Genomic DNA, 19,738 nt, shown 5'->3' on the forward strand with positions numbered 1-19,738 from the left:
GCATTGCCGCTGTGCAGGGGCAGGGACTGACATGCGGGCGGCCTAGCCCTGTAATGTCCTACTGTTGCCATATATGTACGATGCTGCGGAACACTTTTAGCGCCTTATAAATAAAATGTAATAATAATTTCCTCCGTTCTGGCAATTATACAGACAAGTACTAAATATGGCTGATCTGACAGAGTGTTTAAACACCGTGTTTTGAAGACCATTGTCCTTACTGTTATGCAGCATAAATGGAAACATATTTAATTAATATGTGATCTATAATTGCTGGCAAACCCATTTACTATGAATTATAGTTCACGGTTCTCTTTCAGCTATTTTACGTTGTTGTTTTTTTGGCCCCATTGACATTGCAAAGACGTTGTACTGGCTGTAGGTACTGCTATTATACTGAATTGCCTGATTCTTTTTTCATGTTTCTCATTTATTTATCTTTTAAAGTCATTATTTAGAATGTTTTGTTTTGGAGACAGATAAAGTACCAACCAATCAGCTCCTAACTGTCCTTTGTCAAACTCAGGGGAATATGTACTAAGGGGGTCATTCCGAGTTGATCGCTAGCTGCCGTTGTTCGCAGCGCATTTCTGCGCATGCATATGCTCTGCAATGCGCACGCGGGACGTACGGGTACAAAGACCGTTGTGGTTGTGCACAGGTTCTAGCAAAGTTTTAAGTCGCACTGGGGGCCGCAAGAAGATTGACAGGAAGGGGGCGTTTCTGGGTGTCAATTGGCCGTTTTCAGGGTGTGTTTGTTAAAACGCAGGCATGTCTGGAAAAGCACAGGAGTGGCTGGGCGTTCGCTGGGCGGGTGTATGACGTCAAATCCGGACAGGAATAGGCTGAAGTGATCGCAAGCGCTGAGTAGGTTCAGAGCTACTCTGAAACTGCACAAACTGTTTTTGTAGAGCTCGGCTGCACAAGCGTTCGCACTTCTGCTAAGCTAAAATACACTCCCCAGTGGGCGGCGGCATAGCGTTTGCACGGCTGCTAAAACTAGCTAGCGAGCGATCAACTAAGCCTTGAAAAGTGATAAAGTGGAAAGTGATAAAGTACCAGCCAATCAGCTCCTAACTGCCAAGTTACAGTCTGTGGGGTCTATTTACTAAGCCTTGGAATGACCCCCTAAGCTTTGAAAAGTGATAAAGTGGACGGAGATAAAGTACCAGTCAATCAGCACCTAACTGCCATGTCACAGGCTGTGTTTTAAAAATGACAATTAGGAGCTGATTGGTTGGTAGTTTATCACTCTCCACTTTATCTCTTTTCAAGGCTTAGTACATCTGGCCCTGTAGCCTGTAACATGACAGGAGCTGATTGGTTTGTACTTCATCTCTCCAAGCTTTGATAAATCTTCCCCTTAATATTGGGGGGGAATGATTTCAATGTCAAAGAATTATTTACCGGTAGCATTGATGTTTATTAAAAGCCACAAAAAGTCTCCACAAAGGGAAATAAAATCCCCCCACCCCACCCCCAATTCCTCCCGGATAACAGAAATTATCTGCATTACAGACAAAGCATGTAAGCTGGTGCATTTAATGAGACAGATGCCTTATTATGGATGACTAAAGGGATAATCTGTGGTGCACAAATATATAACAGCTCAGTAAATGTGTCTGCTTGCATTAGATTTTATTTCATTTATGATGATTTTCTTATTTCGTCCCTTATCCTGACCCCCGTTTTTTTTTTATTCTATAGGTGACATTGTTCTACTCACCAGACCTGTAACTTTAACAGAGGGTGACAGGGTGACCTTGATGACAGATGTTCTGATGGCAACAGATGGCACGGGCAAACCAGAGAAGCTGCTGTATGCCGTCTCCGTGCCACCTGTGCATGGTCAGATTGAGTACATCAATTATCCTGGCGCAGCCATTCCCAGCTTCAGCCAGTTGGATGTGGCGGCCCAGAAGGTTTGCTATGTACATGACAACAGCCGTGGGGCGAGCAAGGACTTGTTCAGGTGAGATGGAATTACTTAGTCGATGGCTTGCTTCTCAGAAAGGGTTAAATGCCCTGGGATTGCCAGTGGCAGGATGCCAGTAAGGCACAGGATTAAGGTGCAGGGCTATGGCAATAGGCGTGGTGGTGAATAAACGTTCTGCTTCGGTGTAATAGAGAATTATAACCTGTTTTGGGTGTTATCATGAATGAGGGAAAGGAGGCCACTATGGAACAGGTCAGTGACATTTCCAACATCAGGAAATGATGCTCGCCCTACAGTACAGCTAAAATAACTTTTAAAGTGACCCAATTTGCTGCATTATATGCTCTGAGCCAATATTTCACAAGGAATGGATGACATCACAGGTTCCTTGGTGATGTCACTGGTTTAGATCTTGGCTAATATTCTTGAATCTGGCTGCTCCGACCTTGACCTGTTCTAGAACCGTGCGCCATGTGTGAAAGTACATTCGTTGCTGTGGGTTAGCGTGCATTTGTGCCATTGTTAATAAATAATTAGTAGGGGAGTACCCATAGCATTGTAAGTATTCCTATGCAGCTTGTGATGTGGCCGGCTATAACATAGCAGTGTTGTGTGATTCTGGTTTATTTATCTGACTGGTAGGATTATTGGGAACGTGTGTACTGTACCTGAAACTTCAAGCGTGACTTCACATATCCATTCATTTCCTCTCCTATTCTGTCACCCCTAGGCTGGGTACACACTAGAACAATGGGGGTCATTCCAACCTGATCGCTCGCTGCAGTTTGTCACAGTGCAGCGATCGGGTCGGAACTGCTCATGCGCCGGCGCCGCAGTGCGCCGGCGCATGGCAGTCGTTGCTGCCTAGCGGTCGCTGGGCGGGAGGGGGCTGAACGGCAGCGTTAAGCTGCCGTTTAGTAGGCGCGGTTCGGCCAACGAAGGCGTGGCCGGACCGTTGGGGGGGGCGTGCCGCGGCGGCTGCGTGACATCTCACGCAGCCGCTGCGGCCAGCGACACACAACTCCCCGCCAGCTGCAGGAGCTGCGCTGGCCGGGAGTTACTCCACAAATACAAGAGCATCGCCGCTGTGCGATGCTTTTGTATTTGTGCGGAAGGGGGGGCGGGGGGGGCACTGACATGTGGGGCGGACTAGCCCTGTGCCGGGCGTCCCCCCGCATGTCAGGGAAGATGATCGTAGCTGTGCTAAATTTAGCACAGCTACGATCAACTCGGAATGACCCCCAATATCTTCTCGATTTGTCACATTGGAACAACAAATCGTGAAGATAGTTCAGTGTGTACCCAGGATTAAGCGCTCCCGCAGGTCGCATTCGAGATCTTCTGGTTGACGGTATCGTATGTGGCACTGTGCAGTGTAATGAAGGATGGAAACAGTTATTGTTCTGTCATTATAATGTTACATCTCATAGTATGTACAGTCATAGTATCTCATCCGGCCATCGGCAAGATTGACCCTCACTCTAGTGTGTACAGGCCTTCTTCTTTTTTTTTTTATCTTCCCTTCCTCTCCTTTTCCTGTTACCTTCCTCTCATTTTGCCCTTCCCTTCCCTTGATCCCCTTTTAACTCCACTTTTCTTCTTTTTTTCATTCTGTTCTTGTCGATTACCCTTCCTCTCATTTTCCTATTTTCCTTTTACCCTTCACTTCCTCTCCTTTTCCCATTACCATCCATTAATTTTGTCCTTCCCTTCTTTCCCTTTCTTCATTGCATTCCTCATCTCCTTATATTGGAAATTATATTTGCGCAGGTGTTAAGATTGCAGTTAGATAGGCACACACCAGCGGATGACTAAAACTATGAACAGCCTAGTTATTTAACCAGTGGTGTTGGTTTATTGATAGATAGCAGGTACAGCCGTACTCACTGTTACATGTACACTGGTGATGGAGCAGAGTGGGGTTTCATACAGCTCACTCGCCGGTGATTGTATAATGTAAATGGGTAGTGGTGCAGGAACAGCGCTATAGCAGTTAATAATCAGGTTTCTCATAGGACCCAAGTAGACAAGATGGCCCCTGCACATGCTCAGTAGAGATCTCAGTAGCCATCTTGGGATAGAGTATGAAGCCTCCCTGAGGACAGGAAGACTTAAGTATGCGCAGTAGCAAACTCCTCTTTCAACACTGTTTTGCTTTCCTTCCTCTCATTTTCCCCATTTCTTTACTTGCCTTTTACCCTTCACTTCCTTTTCCCACATTTTCCCCTCTCTACTTTTTCTCTACCATTCTCTTTTTTTTCTCCAATTCAGGTCATATTTTGTTAGAAGTGGTATGTGCTACTGCGCAGTCTCCAACAATTTGGCTCCTCTGGGGAAGCTTTATTCCCTAACCCAGATGGCAACAGAAAGATTATTTGCACATGTGCTGCACCATCTTACCACTGGTGGGCAGAGATCTTTCTCTTAGCTCCAGAGACTTGTGACTTAACCCCGCTGTAACCGCTGTTTCCAGAACCCTGCACCACTATCCTAGGAGGAGACAGTCACCGGCCGGAGAGCTGCTTACACTTACTGCACTACAGGGTCCGCTCCATTGCTGATACAACTAACAGTGCGTCAGTAACAGTGAGTACGGCTGTACATTCACTTGTGCCACAATAAACTACAGAGCCTGGTTAAGCTAAGTGGACTGGTCATTGCCTACACAATAGCTGCTGATATGTACAGTACTCTCCACATTCCCAACTTCTTTCACTCACATTTTCTCCAGGCTTATTTTCTTCCCATTAATTCTGTTATCTATAGTTATATATTTAGTTCTCTCTGCTACTGTATTTCCTTATATTCTCATTTCCCCTTTCCACGTTCGAGACTGTATTTCCTTATATTCTCATTTCCCCTTTTCACGTTCGAGACTGTATTTACGTATATTCTCATTTCCCCTTTTCACGTTCGAGACTGTATTTCCTTATATTCTCATTTCCCCTTTTCACGTTCGAGACTGTATTTCCTTATATTCTCATTTCCCCTTTTCACGTTCGAGACTGTATTTACGTATATTCTCATTTCCCCTTTTCACGTTCAAGACTGTATTTACGTATATTCTCATTTCCCATTTTCACGTTCCAGACTGTATTTCCTTATATTCTCATTTCCCCTTTTCACGTTCGAGACTGTATTTACGTATATTCTCATTTCCCCTTTTCACGTTCGAGACTGTATTTACGTATATTCTCATTTCCCATTTTCACGTTCGAGACTGTATTTCCTTATATTCTCATTTCCCCTTTTCACGTTCGAGACTGTATTTACGTATATTCTCATTTCCCCTTTTCACGTTCGAGACTGTATGTACGTATATTCTTATTTCCCCTTTTCACGTTCGAGACTGTATTTCCTTATATTCTCATTTCCCCTTTTCACGTTCGAGTCTGTATTTCCTTATATTCTCATTTCCCCTTTTCACGTTCGAGACTGTATTTACGTATATTCTCATTTCCCCTTTTCACGTTCGAGACTGTATTTACGTATATTCTCATTTCCCATTTTCACGTTCCAGACTGTATTTCCTTATATTCTCATTTCCCCTTTTCACGTTAGAGACTGTATTTACATATATTCTCATTTCCCCTTTTCACGTTCGATACTGTATTGTCACGAACCGGTCTCTTACCTCTGCGGGTTCTGGGGTTCATCTGTTGCCAGTGCGGTTGCTTGCGGTGCTGTGCGCCCGTGTGGGGACACGGCGTGATCAATGGCACAGGTAATGCAGAGTCTGGGAACTGTGAGTGCGGGGACCAAATGGCCTAAGGCACTGCGGTGTGTCTGCTGTATAGGAGGTGGCCATGTTGGAGACCAAATAGCTAATACAGAGCACTTGTGAAAACACCTGTGGGCAGGTGTAAACCAATCCCGTGCTTGTGCTGCCTTTAAGTAGGCTGGGATTATGTTACTCTGGGCCAGTGCTTTGTTGTATCAAAGCTGTGCTCTAGCTCTGAGCTCTCTCCGTGCATTCCTGTGTGATTCCCGTGGTCCGTCTGCAGCCTTCACTGCTGAAAGATCCACCGGCTCTCTGCTGTGCTGTCAGTTAATTGCACTCCTATTGGAAATAGTTGGATTCCCAGTGTCCTGCATGAGGTTACCTTGTCAGTCTGCCTATCATTCAAAGTCTGGAGGATTCTGTTTCTCTCAGCTGTTCGTTTGTTCAACTCTGCATTTAACCCATTCATCACCTTGTCTTCTACTACAGTTTCACAGTGATCTCCGGAACCCGCAAGTAACCCAATTCAGTACTTTTATTTGCTATGTTGTCATTACAAGGATAATTCTTCAGTCTCTCAGTTAACTCTCAAAACTCCATTGCAAATCCTTACAGTTATCTCTTCATGTCTGCATTATCCAGTTAATAACATTCTGCAGTTCAGCATCAAAGCTTGTTTATATTTGCTATGTTGTCATAACAAGGATAATTCTTCACAGTCTCTCAGTTAACTCTCAAAACTCCATTGCAAATCCTTACAGTTATCTCTTCATGTCTGCATTATCCAGTTAATCATATTCTGCAGTTCAGCATCAAAGCTCGTTTATATTTGGACAATCCAACATTTATTCATCAGCTTGTTTTGCATATGTTTCCATGAACATTTCTTTTATGTATTTTTGAGTTTTCTCTTGCATATTATTCCTGCAATACTTCAGTATAATATGATGATTAACAACTTGTCAGTTAACTCTTTACTGAATTGTTATTTTGAATAAATATATGAATCGGAACTTTCTTCGTCCTCCCTGCTTTCTTCATAGCCCAGCACCTACACCTGTGGTTGGTCCCGGGTTAACGGATTCACAAAAACACCCGGACCTGACAGTAAGCACTGGCCACATGGATCCGTCAAGTGACCAATTCGCAGGAGGCGGTGCTACGTCAGATATCCTTTCCCGTCTGGAAAACCAGGAGTCTATACAGACACAAATAGTGCAGTTTATGCAAACTATGGCAGACCGTTTAGAGACTCTTCATACGGCTATTAAAACGTTCCAAGTCCAGATTCCAACCCCAGATGTCCCAGTTACCACTACAGCTTCTCCTGTGATGCTGCCTACGTCCCGCTTGCAGTTACCCTCTCCAAGTAAGTTTGACGGGACTCCAAAACTTTGCAGAGGATTCCTGAATCAATGCGAGATCCAGTTCGAACTGATGTCCGCCAGTTTCCCATCAGCTCGTTCTAAGGTTGCATATATTATTGCCCTCCTCTCTGGTCAGGCTCTGGAGTGGGCATCACCATTATGGGAGAGAGGTGATCCTATCCTCTCTAATTACAAAGAGTTTGTATCTTCCTTCCGGAGAATCTTTGACGAACCAGGCAGGACCACCTCAGCATCCTTGGAGATTCTCCGTCTACGTCAAGGTTTACGTCCTGTCAGTCAATATATTATTCAGTTTCGCACGTTGTCTTCAGAGTTAAACTGGAATGAGGAGGCCCTGATCGCCGCGTTTTGGAATGGACTTTCAGAGAGAATCAAGGATGATTTAACTATCCGGGATGTGCCAATTAAACTGGATGAATTGATTTCTCTCTGTAACAAACTTGATCTACGTTACAGGGAGCGATGTTTAGAGAAATCCAGGGCAGAGCGATCCAGTCCACGTGATCATCCTAGACCTCGACAAGATTCTTCATCACAGTCTCCAGTAATGACTGAAGAACCTATGCAGATTGGGCACTCTCGCCTCACAGAGGAGGAACGACTTCGTCGTCGACAGGGTAACCTCTGCATGTACTGTGGGTCCTCCGAACATTTAGTTAAATTCTGCAAACTCCGACCGGGAAACTCTCGCCTCCTAGCTTATTCAAGAGAGGTTAAGCTAGGAGTTACTTTAGAATCACGTTCTGGGAAAGAGCCAACCTTGTCTATTCAATTAGAAGTTCCAAGTTCTACAGTGAAAGTTTCAGCCCTCCTAGATTCCGGGGCAGCCAAGAACTTCATCTCCTCAGCCTTTGTCATACGGTCTAAAGTTCAAACCATGCCCCTGGAAGCAGCAGTTGCTGTTACAGCAGTGGATGGAAGTCGAATTCCAGATGGTATAATTACTCATCGAACCGTATGTCTCAAGATGAAAGTTGGTGAGCTCCATTCCGAATACCTCTCCTTCTACGTGATTCCCAAAGCCTCTCAAGATGTGATACTTGGTTTACCTTGGCTGCAGAAACATAATCCTCAACTTAATTGGCAAACCATGGAAGTCCTTTCATGGGGTAAATCTTGTACCAAGGACTGTGTAGCTACAATTGTACCTCTTCGGTCAATTAGCCTTTCCGATCTACCTCCGGTGTATCAATCCCTTGCGGATGTTTCCAGTAAGCAAGCAGCAGACTCTCTACCTCCTCATCGTGAATGGGACTGCCCAGTCGTCCTGGTTCCGGGCAAGACCCCTCCTAGGGGACAAATTCATCCGCTATCCATCCCAGAGACGCGAGCTATCCGGGATTGGTCCACTCCTACAACTCTCAAGGGGATTCAGCGATTTCTTGGCTTTGCTAATTTCTATAGGAGATTCATTAAGAATTATTCTATGTTAGCTGCTCCTATCACAGCCTTAACTCGCAAGGGAGCAAATCCTATGAACTGGTCTTCTGAAGCAATCAAAGCCTTCTCTGATTTAAAGCAAGCCTTTGTGTCAGCCCCTATTCTTCGACAGCCTGATTTGAATCGTCCCTTTCTACTAGAGGTGGATGCATCTACAGAAGCAGTAGGAGCTGTGTTGTCACAAGTCTTTGAAGATAAAAAGGTCCATCCCTGTGGATATTTCTCCCGTAAGTTCCTCCCGGCAGAACGTAATTATGCAATCGGTGAGCAAGAGTTACTTGCCATCAAGTTGGCATTTGAGGAGTGGAGATACCTTCTAGAAGGAGCACAACATCGCATTACAGTTTATACTGATCATAAGAATCTTCTGTATCTGCAGTCAGCTCAGTGTTTGAATCCACGACAAGCTCGATGGGCGCTTTTCTTCTCACGATTTGATTTCAAACTCACCTATCGTCCAGGGTCTCAGAACAAAAAGGCAGATGCCCTTTCCCGGTCCTTTGCTTCTTCTGAATTAAATGATGCTACCACGAATCAAGCCATTGTGAATCCTACGTCCTTCTTAATGACTCGAACCTCTCCAGTTCCTCCGCCTGGCAAGACCTTTGTCGCCACAAGTCTTCGAAAACGGCTGCTTACCTGGGCTCACTCCTCTTCCTTCATGGGTCATCCTGGGGTTCTAAAGACTCTCAAATTTATTCAACAGTCTTATTGGTGGCCACGTCTCAAAGCCGATGTCCAAGAGTTTATAGCAGCATGTCCTAAATGTGCCCAACATAAGAGTCCAAGAAGTTCTCCACCAGAGTTTCATCCATTGCCAGCCCTAGAGGTTCCAGCAGCAGATCAAGAGCTTCAACGTCTATCTAGCATCTGGAGTTGTGTACGTAAGTCCTTGGTCAAAACTTCCGCTCGTTATAAATCTTTTGCAGATAGAAAACGTAAAGCTGTACCGAGTTACAAAGTGGGAGACCAAGTTTGGATTTCTACACGCAATCTCAAGTTCAAAGTTCCTTCTAAGAAATTTGCTCCCAAATTTATTGGTCCATTTCCCATTGTTAAGGTACTCAACCCTGTGTCATACAAAGTCAAGTTGCCACCGTCTTTGAGAATTCCTAACGCCTTTCATACATCTTTACTGAAGCCTTTGATTCTCAATAAGTTCCGTACTACCCAGTCCAAATCTCCTAAAGTTCACTCTTTGCAGAATGAGGAATTTGAAGTTAAAGAGATTGTGGACTCACGTTCCCGATATGGACGTTTACAGTTTCTGGTCGACTGGAAGGGTTACGGTCCAGAGGAAAGATCCTGGGTTTTCTCTGAAGATGTTCATGCTCCAAGAAATACTTCTCCAAAAATCCTGATAAGGTTCAAAGGTGTTCGGAGACCACCCTTAGAGGAGGGGGTACTGTCACGAACCGGTCTCTTACCTCTGCGGGTTCTGGGGTTCATCCGTTGCCAGTGCAGTTGCTCGCGGTGCTGTGCGCCCGTGTGGGGACACGGCGTGATCAATGGCACAGGTAATGCAGAGTCTGGGAACTGTGAGTGCGGGGACCAAATGGCCTAAGGCACTGCAGTGTGTCTGCTGTATAGGAGGTGGCCATGTTGGAGACCAAATAGCTAATACAGAGCACTTGTGAAAACACCTGTGGGCAGGTGTAAGCCAATCCCGTGCTTGTGCTGCCTTTAAGTAGGCTGGGATTATGTTACTCTGGGCCAGTGCTTTGTTGTATCAAAGCTGTGCTCTAGCTCTGAGCTCTCTCCGTGCATTCCTGTGTGATTCCCGTGGTCCAGATATCGCCTCCGTTCCCAGAGGTCCGTCTGCAGCCTTCACTGCTGAAAGATCCACCGGCTCTCTGCTGTGCTGTCAGTTAATTGCACTCCTATTGGAAATAGTTGGATTCCCAGTGTCCTGCATGAGGTTACCTTGTCAGTCTGCCTATCATTCAAAGTCTGGAGGATTCTGTTTCTCTCAGCTGTTCGTTTGTTCAACTCTGCATTTAACCCATTCATCACCTTGTCTTCTACTACAGTTTCACAGTGATCTCCGGAACCCGCAAGTAACCCAATTCAGTACTTTTATTTGCTATGTTGTCATTACAAGGATAATTCTTCAGTCTCTCAGTTAACTCTCAAAACTCCATTGCAAATCCTTACAGTTATCTCTTCATGTCTGCATTATCCAGTTAATAACATTCTGCAGTTCAGCATCAAAGCTTGTTTATATTTGCTATGTTGTCATAACAAGGATAATTCTTCACAGTCTCTCAGTTAACTCTCAAAACTCCATTGCAAATCCTTACAGTTATCTCTTCATGTCTGCATTATCCAGTTAATCATATTCTGCAGTTCAGCATCAAAGCTCGTTTATATTTGGACAATCCAACATTTATTCATCAGCTTGTTTTGCATATGTTTCCATGAACATTTCTTTTATGTATTTTTGAGTTTTCTCTTGCATATTATTCCTGCAATACTTCAGTATAATATGATGATTAACAACTTGTCAGTTAACTCTTTACTGAATTGTTATTTTGAATAAATATATGAATCGGAACTTTCTTCGTCCTCCCTGCTTTCTTCATAGCCCAGCACCTACACCTGTGGTTGGTCCCGGGTTAACGGATTCACAAAAACACCCGGACCTGACATGTATTTCCTTATATTCTCAATTCCCCTTTTCACGTTCGAGACTGTATTTCCTTATATTCTCATTTCCCCTTTTCACATTCGAGACTGTATTTCCTTATATTCTCATTTCCCCTTTTCACGTTCGAGACTGTATTTCCTTATATTCTCATTTCCCCTTTTCACATTCGAGACTGTATTTCCTTATATTCTCATTTCCCCTTTTCACGTTCGCGGTGTATTTCCTTATATTCCCATTTCCCCTTTTCACATTCGAGACTATATTTCCTTATATTCTCATTTCCCCTTTTCACGTTCGAGACTATATTTCCTTATATTCTCATTTCCCCTTTTCACGTTCGAGACTGTATTTCCTTATATTCTCATTTCCCCTTTTCACGTTCGAGACTGTATTTCCTTATATTCCCATTTCCCCTTTTCACGTTCGAGACTGTATTTCCTTATATTCTCATTTCCCCTTTTCACATTCGAGACTGTATTTCCTTATATTCTCATTTCCCCTTTTCACGTTCGAGGCGTATTTCCTTATATTCCCCTTTTCACATTCGAGACTGTATTTCCTTATATTCTAATTTCCCCTTTTCACGTTCGAGACTGTATTTCCTTATATTCCCATTTCCCCTTTTCACATTCGAGACTGTATTTCCTTATATTCTCATTTCCCCTTTTCACGTTCGAGACTGTATTTCCTTATATTCCCATTTCCCCTTTTCACATTCGAGACTGTATTTCCTTATATTATCATTTCCCCTTTTCATATTCGAGACTGTATTTCCTTATATTCTCATTTCCCCTTTTCACGTTCGAGGTGTATTTCCTTATATTCCCATTTCCCCTTTTCACATTCGATACTGTATTTCCTTATATTCTCATTTCCCTTTTTCACGTTTGAGACCCAAAAAATATTTCCACGTTTAAGTTGATCAGCATCAGCAGATTTTTACTTGGGCTAGAGCTTATCCAATGGAAACTGGACTGAACGGCATTTTTTGTCCCAAAATTGCGAGGGGGAAGTCAACTTTGGAGCAATAACCTCCCCCACCCCAGGCTTTAAAACCTCTACTCTCAGTGGGGGTCCCTCCAAATGAGTTTAGTGAAAACCTCCAAGTGTATATATCGCCAACCACCGTTGTTGTGAGGTTGTGAAGACAAACGGAAATATTTACATAAGTTCTTTAACCATATGGAAAACTTTTCCATAATTGTTTTAAATGCTACAGTTCTGTTTTACAAACACATTTATTTATCACATAAAAACTATTTAAAAAAAAAACCCATAAAAAGTATCATAAATATATTCATTATTACAATAAGCACGCTCATGCAATTCCGTTTTCATGTGGGCTCTAAACAAATAAACATTGTTTTTGAAGAGGCTCTAAATATTATGAGGTGAAACCTAAGACGTCTTCTCCCAGATGGCAATGTCATTTTCAATGAAATAAGCATATGCCGCCTATTATGTCGCCTGAACACAACAGTAAACCATGATGTAAATATATATTTATTTATTTTTCTCCATAAAATGTGTTCTCTAAAATTTCTCTCTCGCTTCTGTGCAAACTAACAAGAAACTGGAAGGAAACAAAGACAACATTTCAATGTAAGGAAACCCTTCTCTGAAGTCTTCTCTGACAATCAGCAGTTGTAGTAATAACGTTCAGCTCAGGGAGAAAGTCAGGACCTTAGAAAGTCGCATGTTATCTTTTATACATTCATATATATGCCGGCGTTCGGGAGTCCGGCGTCAGAATACCAACCACGGCATCCCGATGTTCATAATCCCAACAGGGCAAGGTAAGTATACTTACCTTTCCCCAATGGCCTTCTAACCCTCCCTTTACTTACCTTCCCCCAATGACCTCCTAACCCTCCCTTTACTTACCTTCCCCAATGGCTTCCTAACCCTTCCTTTACTTACCTTCCCCAAATGGCCTCCTAACCCTCCCTTTACTTACCTTCCCCCAATGGCCTCCTAACCCTCCCTTTACTTACCTTCCCCCAATGGCTTCCTAACCCTCCCTTTACTTATCTTCCCCCAATGGCCTCCTAACCCTCCCTTTACTTACCTTCCCCAAATGGCCTCCTAACCCTCCCTTTACTTACCTTCCCCTAATGGCCTCCTAACCCTCCCTTTACTTACCTTCCCCCAATGGCCTCCTAACCCTCCCTTTACTTACCTTCCCCCAATGGCTTCCTAACCCTCCCTTTACTTACCTTCCCCCAATGGCCTCCTAACCCTCCCTTTACTTACCTTCCCCCAATGGCCTCCTAACCCTCCCTTTACTTACCTTCCCCCAATGGCCTCCTAACCCTCCCTTTACTTACCTTCCCCTTATGGCCTCCTAACGCTCCCTTTACTTACCTTCCCCCAATGGCCTCCTAACCCTCCCTTTACTTACCTTCCCCCAATGGCTTCCTAACCCTCCCTTTACTTACCTTCCCCCAATGGCCTCCTAACCCTCCCTTTACTTACCTTCCCCCAATGGCCTCCTAACCCTCCCTTTACCTACCTTCCCCCAATAGCCTCCTAACCCTCCCTTTACTTACCTTCCCCCAATGGCCTCCTAAGCCTCCCTTTACTTACCTTCCCCCAATGGCCTCCTAACCCTCCCTTTTAGTGGCCTAAACCTAATCCTAGTTCTTTATTGTAAATCTATCACTTTATGTTTTGTTGGGCATACTGGTCACTAAAATTGGCATTTTGCATTATATACTGGTCATAATATACCGGTTATCAAAACAGTGGCAAGATGTACCGAGCTTTGGAGAATGAAAAAGTGGAGAGAGATAAAGTACCAACCAACCGGGTGTAGTACTGGTGACCGGCGGTCTCCTGACCGCCGGTCACCTTACCGACGCCGGGATCCCGGCAGCATACCGACGCCGGGATCCCGGCGGGGAGGGGCGAGTGCAGCAAGCCCCTTGCGGGCTCGCTGCGCTCGCCACGCTGCGCTCGCCACGTTGCGGGCTCGGTGGCGACCTGCGGTCGCCACGGGTTCTATTCCCACTCTATGGGTGTCGTGGACACCCACGAGTGGAAATAGTCCATGTTGGTCGGCATGCCGACCATCGGGATCGTGAGCCGTCGGGCTCACGGAGGTCATGTGACTGTCGGTCAGCTGACCGGCGGTCACATGAATACCACCCAATCAACCAGCTCCTGTAATTTTTCAAACACAGCCTGTAACACGACAGTTAAGAAGCTGATTGTCTGGTACTTTAGGGTTGGCTACGGGTGATGAGTGGTTGGGATCCCGACGGTCAGCACACCGACGCTGGGATCCAGGCCGCCAGAATGCCAACAGGGGGGGAAAGTGCAACAAAGTAGAAATAGTCCAGGGCCCTCTGCCGGCATTCTGGCGGTCGGGATCCCGGTGATCATAACTACATCCCGTACTTTATCTCTGTCCACTTTATCTCTCTCCAAGGCTTATCTCCAGTGCCAGATCACTAAATAGGCAGAGTAGGCACCGGTCTATTGGCCCCACGCCTTGTAGGGGCTCTGCGACAACAGATCAAAATAATATTGATTTGATCTTGAAAGAAAATCACAATCAGGCTTTCTTAAATTGTTTCCAAAAGAAAGAAAAATTTATCAACTCAGGAAAACTTTGCATTAAAGACTCTATAGCGAAAACTCTGCATTAATGTAATGTACCCATTAACAACTTAAACTATCAGACTCACATTACAGTTTCCGGATCATAGACCGTCGGTTGGGAAAATTAAAAACGTATTAGGAGATAATTTGCGAGGGGGGCCCCGAGATATCCAATGCCTGGGGGCCCCCGCAGGGTTTAACCTGGTACTGCTTAGTGCATCTCCCCCTAGGGCTCTACGTGATAGAATGATCTGCAGCACTATATGCTTTTCATTAGAATGGGCGATTGTCTCGAGATGCGGTCAGCATGCCGGAATCCCAACACACGGCAAAATCCCTGCGCCGGAACTCCAACATCAACTGGAATCCTGACGCTGGAATCCCAAACGCCGGCATTCTGAACATAAGTATTGCGGGGTCTCCTAGATTTTAGCTGGGGGGGGGGGGGGAGGTTTAGGCTGCGGAGGGAAGTTTAGGGAGAGGCTGTGGGGAAGGGAGGGTTAGGATGTGGAGGGGGGGGTAGGTTTAGGCACCACTGGGGAGGCTTAGGCTGCCTGTCAGGATTCTGTGCATCGGGATGTCGGTGTCGGTCTTATGACCGCCGGAATCCCATCTGCCGGAATTCCGTATATAGGGCCTAATTCAGACCTGATCGCAGCAGCAAAATCTTCCTCTAATGGGCCAACCCATGTGCATTTCAGTTTGAACACACCCCACCCAAGTCTAACTCTCTCTGCACATGTTACATCTGCCCACCTGCAGTGCACATGGTTTTGTCCATTACAGAAAAATGTTGCTGCTGCGATCAGGTCTGAATTAAGACCATATTCCACAGACTCCTATACTAGTTATTTAAATGAGTACCTGCCCTGCCACGTATAGTGGTCATAGACGCCCATATTTAACGGAAAGTCTTCTTAATTTTTAACATTCCCCCTTTCTACACTATACACATACCCCTTCATTCATTTTTTCCCAAAATGCCCTCTATTGTATACATTAAATTAAACACTTTGGCGAACTATGAACTCTCCGGGGAATATTTATATACACAAATAGGTGCTGGAGTAACATACGCTGGAAGCCAGAGCAGGTAACCAGACGTTTGTTTTCACTTCCTAAACTGTGTTTGGGAAAAAAAACGACAATTGTAACCTAGTTGCTATGGAGGCAGCTTATATTTAGTTTTGTCTTTTATTCGCAGAGCTGCCAGTCCGTCAGTTTTCATAAATGTCCAGCAGCGAATGTTAGCAGTGGTTCCTTCAGCCCAGTACAGGCGGCATCCCGCATTCATTTAATATTGACTAATTCCCGATCTTAGCGTTGGACACTGCATGCCTTAGATGTAAGCAGACAGAGAGCATGAAAGAGATTATCTGTGAGAGATGGGACCATCTGTGCATCGCATTCAACACCCTAAGAAGCAGTAACATTAACTCCGGCAACAACATCCCACACTCTCCACCGAGCAGCTAAGGTGCCGGCTTGTCGAACATCACGCCAACCAGATGCCAAAATACAGATTATAGATAAGCAGAAAAACATGAAGAAGCCGAACCTTCTTAAATTAATTTCTAGGGGTAAGCTTTATTGGGTTAAATAATGGCTCATTATTCTCCAACACAGCTGAGGCTTCTCAAAATGTTTATCTTGTTTTGTAACCGGCACCTTCTGGTGTATACCGGTGCCAGCTTCCCGTGCCGTTCCCTGCTATATTTCATTCTCACTATTTTTGGAATTGAGCTGCTGGTTCCAGGTGATTTAATAAATTGCTTTTTTTTTTTTTGTGTGTGTGTTTCTTTTAACTTTACCCATCTGCTCAACACATGCGTAACCTCCAATCTGTCAGCGCTTGGCAGATAGACCGACTGCCAGGGCTGGACGCTCCTGACGATGATGTTCACAATTAGATTACAGGGATTTTCACAGATTTGTGAGCCCTGGGAGGGGGAGGAAAAAATAATAATAATACAAAAAAAAAGAAAGTAATATGGAATCATGAGTTGGGCTCCGCCGGGCTAAGGAAATACGTGACTGAGGAAATTCAGGACTATCAGGCGGCATTCACGTTGTAATATGGGCAAAAAATGTATAGATATGAAAGTATTGGGGGAGATATATCAAAGCGTGGAGATTCTGGTTTGGGAATAAAGTAAGTAAGAGCACGTAAACTTTGTTAAAATGTGCAGAGAGATTTCGATTTGGGAGGGGGTGTCCAAACTGAAACCTAAATCGCAATGTAAACATAAAGCGTACTTACTTACTCTCCAGGAAGTTGTGGGAGGCTCTCGATATTTGGGGTAGCCCCCCCCCCCCCCCGCAGCCCCGGAAGAGCAGACAGACCTCTCTCATCCTGCCCGCACCCTAGTGAAGAGATACTTACCGGTATTCGCGAGTCCGTTTCGTGGGGGAGAGGCTAAAATTATGTAAATTGCACCATTTTAGCCTTGCCCCCTTCCCTTGGACCCGCAAATCGCTGCATTTTCCCGATGTGGAGGCGGGGCTTGGTGATGTCACAAACCGGCTCCCCCTCCCCCCCCCCCCCCCGGTATTCGCGGGTCCGTTTCGTGGGGGAGGGGCTAAAATTATGTAAATTGCACCATTTTAGCCTTGCCCCCTTCCCTTGGACCCGCTAATCGCTGCATTTTCCCGATGTGGAGGCGGGGCTTGGTGATGTCACAAACCGGCTCCCCCCCCCCCCCCCCGAAGTCTCCTGCAGCGTATCCTCTCTGGGCTTCTCCCAGAGAGGAGAAATTAAAAGTAGGTAAGTATGACATAAAGTTAATGGGGTAAATTTACTAAGATGGGAGTTCTATTTAAGATGGGATGTTGCCCATAGCAACCAATCAGAATCTACTCCTTTATCTAGCACCTTCTAGAAGATAATACCTGTAATCTGATTGGTTACTATAGGCAACATCCCATCTTAAATACAACTCCCATCTTAGTAAATTTACCCCAATGTATGTATTTGCTTCCCTTGCATTGCAACATGGTTGGTCCACGTGCACAGTTAAGATGGGTACACACTAGGCAGAGAGATCAGTTGTTCGGCTGGTCCTTTGACTCAGTATTGGAGGGGGTGAACATACCAATAAAAGAAAGGTAAAAAAAAAACTAGAAATAAATGGAGACAAAGCAAAGTGAGTGGAAGTGGCGTCCTTAAATATACCAATATCCTCCCTATGGCCCTATAGGGTCTTAGCCAGGATCTGGGTGAATCTATAGAAGAGACCACCGCACACGTCTCTAAAAGCAAAGATGGGCAGCAAGTGGCCCTTGGGCCTCTAGCAGCCCTGCACACTGTCGTCACCTGTGGCCCACATCTCCATGCCCCCGCTCTGACTTATTCTCTGCTTGAATAGTATTATGGTCCTCTATAAAATGTCACACTTTAGCTCTGCTCTTGTATATACAGGTCCTTGATTTTGTCATGTTCCTCCTTTGTTAGACCGACCCTGCATCTCCGTAGGAAGACCGAAAAGCTCCATCTATAGTGTATAACTTTTGTTTTCATGATGCAACAAATCATTTCTGCACTATACACATCATTAACCTTAGATGATGGATTTTCCTATGTTTTACTCTGCATAGTTTCACTGTGAGCAACGGCCTGGACGCAAGAGATGGGTCATTAGAGTTCTTGGTTGAGCGCCGAGACCGGATTCCGCCAACGCTCCTGAATAATAAGGGCCTTCAGATACTGGAAGGTGGAATGATGGTGATTTCTCCTGATGTTCTACAGCTAACTGACCCAGACAGCCCGGTGGAAAAATTAAGCTACACAATCACTGAGTTTCCCCAACACGGGCAGCTGTACCTGAGTGGCAGGCTCCTGCAGCGGAGCGACTTCTCCCAGGCTGACGTCATCAGCAGACACCTGTCCTACCGACACTACGGGGGGCCGGCAGATTCCGACCGGTTCTCATTCGTTGCCACAGATGACATCAACGTCGGCTTCTTGGTTGATGGTCAGTTGAAGAAAGATTCTGCAGTCTTTATAATACAGGTAGGAGATGCAAGCGGCAACTTCAGAATTGCCTAAAAGGGGCATTATAATGATATATGACTTGTGCTGGCCATACATTAGGACGACCCGCATCTGATGCGAGGCATCTCACAATCTCCCTTGAACTCCCCAGGAAGCTCCCTGGCAGTCCCGCCCTCACGAGTGACAAACGATGTGCTAACGACCCGTCCTTAAACAATCCATCGTGTGCATCACAAAACAAAAAAAATAATCCAGAGAAAAGCCACTCAAAATCGTTTGATGCATTGCATGTGCCTAAAACATTGGACATGTCTATACAATTACAATACAATAATATGGGCTGCACGTATAATCAGAGGATACGACATTCTACCTGCGGGACCGCGCATTGCATCATAATCAACACAAAACATGTACAATGTGCACACGATGCATCGTTTGAGGCGTTGATGTCGTGTATTCGTACACGATATCGACCTAGTGTATGTCCAGCATTAGTTACACTCAGTGCTGTATGGGGTACATTTGTGCAATACCTGTACACAATAGGGATGAACATCGGAATCCAAAGGTTAGCAACCATTGATGTTCCCGATCCGATGGGAAAACTATTATTTTTCGATTGTTACCAGCCATTGGATGTAGCTTTCCAATGCCCATCTGATGACTGATAGGCTTGTATGCGGCTGCGCACACCTGGAAGTGATGTTCGCAGCTCAGCGTATGTTCTCTTGCGCAAAGCTCCGATTGCCTCTGCATTTGCACACACAGTAACCATTGATGGCTATACAAATGAAATGGCTAATAGATTTGATACCGGAATATTGCAATAAATCAATGCCGGGCTTCCGATGTCCATCCCTGGTACACAACCAATTGGACATTTGCTTTCATTCCCTTATCACCATCCTGGGATGGCGGTGACAGAATAGGTATGGCAGCGGTATCATTGTAGTCCCAGTTAAATCGTCTTGCCGCTATCAGGGTTATTTCCGGTGATAACAATGGGGGT

At 45.0% G+C, this 19,738-nt stretch overlaps 1 protein-coding gene across 1 annotated transcript in view; it reads left to right on the plus strand.

The window, feature by feature from the left end:
- LOC134958707 (FRAS1-related extracellular matrix protein 1-like) overlaps window positions 1-19,738 on the plus strand; it is a 364,054-nt gene that overhangs the window by 196,632 nt on the left and 147,684 nt on the right. Inside the window, exons 24-25 of the mRNA XM_063941462.1 lie at window positions 1,708-1,972; window positions 18,330-18,744. Of these exons, the coding sequence (XP_063797532.1) occupies window positions 1,708-1,972; window positions 18,330-18,744 (680 nt within the window). The remainder of the gene's footprint in view (window positions 1-1,707; window positions 1,973-18,329; window positions 18,745-19,738) is intronic.

The sequence above is a fragment of the Pseudophryne corroboree genome, chromosome 9 (assembly GCF_028390025.1).
Source record: "Pseudophryne corroboree isolate aPseCor3 chromosome 9, aPseCor3.hap2, whole genome shotgun sequence".
Lineage (NCBI taxonomy): Eukaryota > Metazoa > Chordata > Amphibia > Anura > Myobatrachidae > Pseudophryne > Pseudophryne corroboree.